The sequence below is a fragment of the Hippichthys cyanospilos genome, chromosome 16 (assembly GCF_059441005.1).
Source record: "Hippichthys cyanospilos isolate Australia breed blue-spotted pipefish chromosome 16, RoL_Hcya_1.0, whole genome shotgun sequence".
NCBI lineage: Eukaryota > Metazoa > Chordata > Actinopteri > Syngnathiformes > Syngnathidae > Hippichthys > Hippichthys cyanospilos.
In genome coordinates this window covers 1,155,070-1,165,000 of record NC_142384.1, presented here as the reverse complement: position 1 = coordinate 1,165,000, position 9,931 = coordinate 1,155,070, and the positions used below count along the sequence as shown (strand labels likewise).

Genomic DNA, 9,931 nt, shown 5'->3' with positions numbered 1-9,931 from the left:
AGGATTTTGAGGGAGAGACAGACTGCCAGCGGGAGGTCCAGTATGAAGTGGACATGTCCTCCTATATATGGTCGGAGTCTCCAGGGGACCTGCCAAGTGATGCAGGTTGGGTCACTGTAACCGAGAGGGGGGAGCAACAGCGAAGTGGTCTGGCCATGAAGACCCAGGCTCTGACACCCTGCATTCAGAACTTTTGCTCTTGCTTGGATGGCAAGCTAAAGGCACGGCTTGATGACCTCCAGCACTACCTTCCGTCCAAGGATGCAGGTTGGTGTGGCTGAAAACCAGTCATTCCATTTTTGTACAGTACATTTTTTAAAGCCAAATGTTGTTGTCATACTTCATACACAAATTCTCACAGAGTAACACTTCACCTTTGTGATGTACACCATAAAGAGAGCAAACATGGCATGTGCTGTCTTCTTGCTCTTATCCTACTGAAAAATTGTTGTAAAAAACGGTGTTCTAACCCCGTATGCCATAACTTTGGATTAACTTTGTTTGATCTCATCTGCTTGCCATATCACTCGCTCTTTGCACACTTGCAATGTGAACTGAACGCCAAACAGTAGCTTTAAATGGCTCATCAGGCTTCAATTTTAAGGATAATGTATGCACATTTTTAGTAATGCTCCAATTATGTTTTTGTGGGCCATTTGCGGCCATTAGGGCCAATCTATTGGAAAATGGCGTCATTTTGGGCTACTGAACTCATGACTTCACAAATTGTTTACACCGTAACGGTTTATACCCAGGTATTTTTGGGGGCACTTTATTAGGTGATGGGATGTTAGTTTTAATTTTACCACTTATCACTTTATAAACATAAACTATCTGCTATATATGCTGTGCTCCAAACACAATTTGGTGCCCATTTTTTGACAATGACAATAAATTCTTGAACTTGAACTTTGTAACATCTAGTGACTTCTGCTGGTAGAAACAAGCACTGTAGTTAATTTGGGGAAAATCCCTCACTTTGAATTGCACAGTAACTCTGAAGTGGAATCCTTTTACAAAATAATGATTAATTACCTACAAACAAAGATTTATATATATATATATATATATATATATATATATATATATATATATATATATATATATATATATATATTTTTTTTTTTTTTACATATTTATTGTTGTGGTTACGTGGCAGTTAATCTCTCAAAAAACATCATGATGAACAAATTTATAATTCATATTAATGATTTTCAAACAATACATGGATTTGGAGACACAGGTCATTTACCTAATGACCTAGCAAGCTACAGTCATAAGTCAGTCCAATTTCATTAAATAATTTATGGATAAATAGAACATTCACGTAGCAAACTGCAAACTATCAGCTGTTGATGTATGAGGTAAGATCGCTGTCAAAAAGACATGTGTGCGTGGCTAATGGCGTGCGGATGACTCGCAGGTCGACCGATATTGCCTGGTAGCTTGGCGTGACGTCATCCTAATTTGCAAATAATAGTAAAATAAAGCGGGGAGTTCGTAAACCGGGGGCCCACTGTATTTACACAATTTAATTAATGACACATTTATTTAATTATTGATACTTTTATTTAATTATTGACACTTTTATTTAATGACACGCTGTTGCTTCGTTTCATCCTTTGCTTATCTTTCAAGCTCGCTCATCAAAGTTTAATGGGCGGTTCCTAACACCTGATTGGTTACCCTGCTTTGTCTTGCAAGGGTAACCAATCAGGTGTTAGGACCCGCCCATCAAACTTTGATGGGCGAGGTTGACAGATAAGCAAAGGATGAAACACGGACAGTTTTCAGCAATTTGTTTATCTGTCAAGCTCGCTCGTCAAGTTAGTGGGCGGGCCCAAGCCTGTTAACTCAAATGACGTCCAATCCATTACTATGGCCTGAAGAGGTTGGAAACATGGCGGATGCGATGACCGAGGACCTTCGTGAGCTTTCAGGACAGTTAGGTAGAGGGATTTTAGACCTTGCTGAAAATGTGGAGGCAGGACCTGTAGAAAACGATTTTATTCAACGCAAAGTGAAGGAATTGTTTTGGCTTGAAGATCAGGGTAACCAATCAAGGTGTTAGGGCCCGCCCATCAAACTTTGACGAGTGAGCTTGACAGATAAGCAAAGCATGAAACGTCGCAACAGCATGTCATTAAATAAAAGCGTCAATAATTGAATAAATGTGTCATTAATTAAATAAATGTGTCATTAATTAAATAAATGTGTCAATAATTAAATAAAAGTGTCAATAATTAAATAAATGTGTCATTAAATAATTAAATGTCATTAATTAAATAAAAGTGTCAATAATTAAATAAATGTTTAGTTAATTCAATGAAACGTTTTTAATTAGACATTTATTTAATTAATGACACTTTTAATTAATCAATGACACATTTAATTATTTAATGATTGAATGGTACATTTATTTATTGAATTTTGGCATTTTTGGTCCTCCATACAGATACACAGTGCCCGGCTGTCTTTTTAATCTTCACTTTGACTGCCTGACATCATTGAAAAAAAGAAAATCTGTGAAGGTACAGCATAAATACATTTAAAAAAATGTTTTTCTTTCCAGCATTGGAATCAATATCAGTCCCATCATCAGGACCTCCTGATGGCTCATCATTGTCCTCCTTCAACCGCTTCACAGATACACCAGCAGTGGAGGAGGCTTTACGTGATGGTTGCCTGGCCTGCGTTTACCACATTCTCTCTGCCATCCGTTCTGAATTAGCTATAGTTTCGCCAGATCCCAGCCCAGCCAGACTGAATTCAGTCATTTTCAAAGCGAGGCTGTGCCAATCCATTGGGCAACTGTGTCCCAATCTGAAACATTGCATTTTAGGACGTCAGAGTGGTTACGAGCCCACAGCAAAAGTGACCCCAAGACAAAGCAAGAAATTGGGCCGCGTGAAGGCAGTCATGGAGGTCAGTACTGGTCAGACCAAGTGGGCAGAACTAAAAGAGGAGCTTCTCAACTGCAGCATGGAGGCCTACCGCATCTGGAGCTCTACTCTCTCAAAAGTCAGCACATATAAAACATTGTCTTTTGTTATGGTCTTTGTCATATATTTTCCTCTACCTCAGTTTAATATGCCAAAGAGTAACCGTGAGACACATTCTGAAAGTTCTTTGTTTACTGCTTATATTGTGCTGGGAGCTACAGTATGGTGAGTGAACCAATAGCACATGTTAGTTATTAAGGCCCAAGCAGGTACTGCTGCAGGAGTCCTCTTGTTTTTCTCCGGATTATTAGGGCCAGAGCAGCTACCGCTGCGAGAGCCCTCTTGTTTTTCTCCGGATTATTATTATTATTATTAGGGTCTGAGCAGCTACCGCTGCGAGAGCCCTCTTATTTTTCTCCGGATTATTATTATTATTATTATTATTATTATTATTATTAGGGCCCGAGCAGCTACCGCTGCAAGAGCCGTCTTGTTTTTCTCTGGATTATTATTATTATTATTATTATTATTATTATTATTAGGGCCAGAGCAGCTACTGCTGCGAGAGCCCTCTTGTTTTTCTCCGGATTATTAGGGCCCGAGCAGCTACTGCTGTGAGAGCCCTTTTGTTTTTCTCCGAATTATTGTGTGAAGGTGGAAACTTCACACACATGTTATTCCTGTCGGCCATTTTCTTTATTATTGTGTGAAGGTGTAACCTTCACACATATGTTATTCCTGTCGGCCATTTTCTTTATTATTACCTTCACACATATGTTATTCCTGTTGGCCATTTTCTTTATTATTGTGTGAAGGTGAAACCTTCACACATCTGTTATTCCTTGACTTTATTGTGTGAAGGTGAAACCTTCACACTTATGGTTTTCTCCACCTTTATTATTATTAATTTTATTATTATTTTTATTATTCCGACCGTTTTTTAGGTTCGTTTTAACTCTTTCCCAGTGCATTCTTTTCATTCCGTTCAAACTTCATATCATTCCACATATTCATGTTTAGTGCGGGTCTATTTTTCAAGTTTCAACTTTTCATCGTTTTCCAACAATTTAAGTTTTTCTACTGTAAAAATGGCCTAATGTTAAGTGAATGGGGTGGTCTTCGTGCTTTATTTTTGAACTTTAACGGTTTCCACATTTCCTGTGTCCCCGTGGCTCATGGGTAGTGTTGCCGTATTCCCACTTCATGTTCGTGGGTTCAATCCCAGGCTGCGTCTTTTCGCACATTCAGTGTTTTTTTTTTTTTTTCAGTTAATTCCGTATATTCTTTTGGTTTCAACTCCTTCCCAGTTCATCCAATTCATGCCGTTCAAACTTCATATCATTCCACATACTCACGTGAAGTGCTTTTGTATTTTTCAAGGTTCAACTATTCATCGTTTTCCTACAATTCACGTTTTTTTTATACTATTCATATTTAAAGTATTTAGCCTTTTCAAACTGTTCTTACTTTCATTTCATCTTACTTTTCATTCCACAGTTCAACTTTTTTCAGTTTTTTAACTTTGTATTATTCGTAGTTCTTCGCAGGTTCACGTTCAAACATACTTCATTCTTTTTATTTAAAGCTTTCACAGTGTGGGTTGACACCGTCCCCCGTGGCCCAGTGGTAGAGTTGTCGTCTTCAATATGTCCCTACACTGATTCGACCCCCGGTTCGGGCAAATCACGTTTCACGTTTACAGTTGTTTTTTCTCTTCTGCTTTTACTTCGGATCGTCCACACTTTTTTTTCACACGTTTTTTTTTTTCAGTTTTCAACTTTTGTGTTATTCATTTTTTTTCACACATTCACATCATTCCACAGTTCAACTTTGTATTATTCATATTTCTTCACATTAACATTATTCCACAGTTCAACTTTCAGCTACAATTCAAGTTTTTCTACCGTAAAAATTGCATAATGTTAAGTGAATGGTGTGATTCAAAAACATGCAGGATACAAGCCCTCGAGGACTGGAGTTTAACACCTATAGTTTAGTTACACAAAGTACTTTATTTCCCATGATGCCATCGGGCGGCCATCTTAGACCACCGAAGACTCCAACTCCCATCTGCCCTCATGGGCGGCCATCTTGGATATTTTCTTAGACGTCTCATTACCTCTCACTACTGCTTCCACCTAGTACAGCATCTGGCTTGGTGAACTCAGCTTGATTCATACATTGTTTTTTTTTCAGTTTTTCAACTTTGTATTATTCATATTTCAAGCAGTAAAAAAACTGAAAAAGTTTGATTAGGGATCATTTTTAAACTCCTGTTAATGAGCTAATCATTTGAATGAGGTGGATTGAATGAGGTGGATTGTGGATTGATGTGAAACAGTGAAGAAATGTGAATAATTCAATTTCAAGTTCAATAATTCAGTTTTTTTCAGTTTTTCAACTTTGTATTATTCACATTTCTTCACTGTTTCACATCAATCCACAATCCACCTCATTCAATCCACCTCATTCAATCCACCTCATTCAAATAATAAGCTCATTAACAGGAGTTTAAAACTCCAGTCCTCGAGGGCTGGTATCCTGCATGTTTTTGAATCACACCATTCACTTAACATTAGGCCTAATGTCACAGATTCACATTATTCCAGTTCAATTTTTCTCAGTTTTTTTTAACTATGTAGGATTCATAATTTTTCACAGATTCAAATCATTCTACAGTTCAACTTTTTTCAGTTTTTCATTCATCTTCAAATTCCACAGTTCAACTTTTTTTCAGTTTTTCAACTTTGTATTCATATTTCTTCACAGATTCACACCATTCAATCGTTCCACATTATTTCACTTTTCAACTCCCAAACCTTCAACGGTTTTACCTTCACACGCAATTTCTTCAGGAATTGCACATTTTCTAGTTATTATTTTTATTCCGCCCGTTTTTCGGCATTGCATCTTCTCCTTCCCAGTTAATCCGATTCACGCCGTTCCAATTCCATCTTATTCCAATTATTCGTGTGATTACCGCGTGTTTTTATATTTATATTTATTTTTTATATTTATATTTTTCAAATTATTGATTGTTTACCCACAATTCCCTGTTTTCCCCGCCAAAAGTCCCATTGACTTAACATTGGGTGAGTTCACAATTCATATTTAGAGCTTTCACATTTCATATTTTCAGTATTTAACTCATTCATCTTGTCTCGGGGATCATTCCCATTATTCCAGTAAATTATACATTTCAATGTTTTCCCATAATTCCATATTTTTCCATCTTTAAATATTCATAATTCATTTCCAATGGGAGGGCTTCCCATTCATTCCCAATGGGAGATTAAACATTTCACATTTTGAGCTTTCCTATTTCATATTCATAACATTTAACTCATACATTTCGCCTTATGGCTCATTCCCACCATTGTAACAGTTAATAATTTTTAATATTTTCCCATAATTCCATACATGGGCAGTACAGGTACCCAATGTGTTATGTAAGAAATTAAGGACCCTCTATTTTTCTGGGATTAGGTGGGGCTGATGCATAGACAGCAGTAATGAGAAGCAGTTTGCTCAGGGATAGGTGAATGAAGAGGGGAACAAAACATCTTAAATGTGTTTTTGGTGATAAATGAGCACTTAATGGCTAAAAACTCAAAAAAGGTTGATTTTCCATTATATGGACCCTAATCATTTGCTGTCAGTATAATGTAGCAAAGTTGCAAGCCACTACTACTGTAACTACAATGACAATAATAGATATTTTTGAATAAATGTTTTCCAGACAAATCAATTAAAACAGAACATTACCTTTTTTTTTTTTTAAATGGCAGAACAATTTAGACAGCTCGTGCACAGGATTTCATAGATTTTACTGGTGGTCACGATATTGTGGCTAATCAACGTACTCTTTGTCTGAAGGTCACCCTCAATACTATTGTCTGAAACGAACAAAATCTTTCTTGTTCAGTTTTTATAGTTTTAATGTTTAAATAACAGAATTAATTACTTGTCCATGTTGATTTTTTCCAAATGCTGATTCAAATGCTGTTCTGTGACTTCAGAGGTTGCTCGAAGAGTTTCGAATAGCTCTTAATGCAGATGCTGCTGGTGCCGTCTTGACTCATGCAACAAACTGGGAAGATCTTGAAATCCAAGAGGAAGCCGAGTCAGGGAGCTCAGTTACATCCAAAATTCGTCTACCAGTCCAGGTTGGCCATTCATCTTTGTCTTCAATTAATTTGAGACGATTGAAAACATTTTAAGTGAGCTAACATTCAAATGGGCTGTTTATACCTTTTTGCAGCCATCTTTGTTTATCCAGTCATTGCTCTTCGAGCTGTGTATTGAGGTGAACAGAGTGGGTGGTCATTCACTGCCGCAACCCACTCTGCAGGAGCTTCTGCAAGCCTGTCTGGATCAAGCCTTGCAACAATACAAAAGCCTCACACAGCGAACACCCAAGGTATCGCACAAAACCACTGTGCACACACAAAGTTCTCAATAAGGAAAACTTCGTCCTCCTTGATAGTGGGTATCTGCTTTCAGGAAGGTGCATTTTCAATGACTCAGAACAGGGCATTGCAACTGATGTTTGATCTCCGTTTTCTTAACACCACTTTGTCTGCCAATATTGAAGAAGGCAAGACCTCCAAATGTAATCAAGACCCCAGGTAACCTAATACAGTAGACATCAAAGACAACATCCACATATTAGCTGCACCATGCATACAAGTATTAGAGCAAAACAAACAAACAAAAAAGACCAATGGAACATTGGAGGTTTGCAGAGCAAAAAGCCCAAGCACTCTTTGGGCTTTTTGGCCTGCCAGGTCTCTGGTGCCAGGTTTTACTCGTCCTAAGTTCTAGAGTGTGACCATCACAAACAGTGATTGTTGGCGAGGTATTTTATTCAAATCAGACTGATGATGTATATCAGCAGAGGGAAAAACAAAACTGCACTACTCCTGTCCAACAATTCATTGACAAATCTACGAGTCACTAATGCAGGCATGTCCAAACCCAGTCCTCGAGAGCTGCCTATTGGGCATGTTTTGGAGGTTTCTGTTCTCCTACTACACCTGATTCAAATGATCAGCTCATCAGCAAGCTCAGCGGAAGCCTGACAACAAACCTGACCATTTGAATCAGCTGCATTGGATGACGGAAACATCAAAAACATGCAGGATAGGTGGCCGTCGAGGACCGGGTTTGGACATGCCTGAACTAATGGAACCAGCGCTTTTGTACTTAAGCAAGTCCTTTATCACAGGAAGCTACGTAAAAATACATAAATTGAGAAAGGATAGTCTATATTGGTCCGTGTTCCTTGCGTTCATTCTCTTTCCAATTCTGAAAGAAAAGACGGGGCATTTTTCTTTTTTCAATAATTGTAGTTGGTTATCTAAAAAAATAGGTAAACCGGAAGCAGTGTTTTAGTGCTAATACAGGGCTAGGTAACTCTGGTTCTCGAGAGCCACTATCCGGCATGTATTTGATTGCTCTCGTTTATAACACATTCAAGATTGTTATCAGATTTCTGCAGTGCTTGCATATGAGATGAATTTTTGAATCAGGTGTGATGGAGAGAGATGTCAAAAACATGCAGGTATGCGGCTCTTGAGGAACGGGGTTGCGGGTTGCCTACGCCCTTGCTCACACAAGCTGGTTGTGTGAAATAGTGTCCCTCGAACCCTCTAGAAATTTAATAAAAGAAATGGTTGCTTTAACTTTCTTAAACGCGAACATTTCCACCAATTTATTCAGTGTGCAGCGAGAATGTTCTCCAATGGGTGTGAGGCAATTTTTGCACAAGTTTCCAGGAGGGATATTTCCAACACAAAATTAGAGGTATGCTTTCAACAAGGAAATAAATACTGCGGCCAAGCCAGCCTCTACTCGAAAATACAAAGTCAAGCCAGCCATTACTTATTTTTAGTCATCCGAGGCATTCGGAAAGGTCTGCCAAAGAGTGGCACCTTCAGGAGCTCTCTGTGTTTTTACATTAGTATGCTGATTTGAAATGACCTTATTTTTATTCATCACAATATTGAAATAAACCTTTAGTTCATTAGAAAAGAAGTATATCAAGGTTCTGGAGTGCCCGAGTGTGTCCTCAGGCCTAAATTCAATCGAAAATCTTTGGGGCAAGCTGAAGCTTCGTTTTGCCCAGTGTCAGGCCCGAAACCTGACAGATCTTGAGAGGAATGCACTTTGACATGTACACAATCAGCCTGTCACACTTTGTAATTGTAATAGGAGCCCAGATTGGTTTGATTGCTGCTTTCAGGTCATCTGCATTGTTGGGTCTAGCAAATTGCACCTTCCTCTTCATATTACCCATTGTTTTTCAATAGGATTTGAGTCAGGGAAATTTGCTCCTCTTGGTGCGTGGAGGAGTGTGCCAAAATCCCTGTTGGTGTCTGTTCCACCCTGGTCAAGAACTACAGGAAATGTTTGACCTCTGTAATTGCAAACAAAGGCTTTTCCTTCATGTGTTCAAATACTTAAATACTCCACTTAACTCCACTTAAATACTCAGTATTTAAATTCATAAAAAAAATCGTAACAAAGTAATTTCCGGATTTATTTATTTATTTAGATTAGATCAGTGGACAGTGGAAATGCATCTATGTGGAAATGCAGCTATGAAGAAAATTTCAGACCTTTCCATGATTTCGAAGTGGGAGAACTCGCAAAATCGCAGTTTGGTCAAATACTTCTGGAACTCACTATATTTGAGTAAAATATGGTGTATTCTGCACCTTTGTTGTTACTAATAAGTAAATAGATCCAGTAGTAGAGGAAGTTCATTAAAAATAAAAAAATCTGAAATCTGTGTTGTCTTTCAGAATGCATGAGGTCTGTGATTGGCTAGAGAGCCATATTGACCCATTTGACCTGGATGTGTTCACACCGCCCCTGAATGCAAACCTAAATCGTCTATCCCAAAGAACATCGGTAGTGTCTTTTAGACTTCATCATCAATAAACACGTTGAAACGGGTGTACTCAATGACCTAATGAGCTTTGTGA

General features: G+C 38.1%; 1 protein-coding gene across 4 annotated transcripts in view; it reads left to right on the top strand.

Annotated features, from left to right (window-relative positions):
* Window positions 1–9,931, top strand: part of cog1 (component of oligomeric golgi complex 1) — a 142,283-nt gene that overhangs the window by 39,254 nt on the left and 93,098 nt on the right. For all 4 annotated transcript variants that reach the window (XM_088436466.1, XM_088436464.1, XM_088436465.1 and 1 more), the window contains exons 7-12: window positions 1–267; window positions 2,573–3,021; window positions 6,962–7,108; window positions 7,204–7,362; window positions 7,446–7,570; window positions 9,749–9,857. The exon at window positions 1–267 is cut by the window's left edge and continues 67 nt beyond it. In XM_088436466.1, the coding sequence (XP_088292592.1) occupies window positions 1–267; window positions 2,573–3,021; window positions 6,962–7,108; window positions 7,204–7,362; window positions 7,446–7,570; window positions 9,749–9,857 (1,256 nt within the window). The remainder of the gene's footprint in view (window positions 268–2,572; window positions 3,022–6,961; window positions 7,109–7,203; window positions 7,363–7,445; window positions 7,571–9,748; window positions 9,858–9,931) is intronic.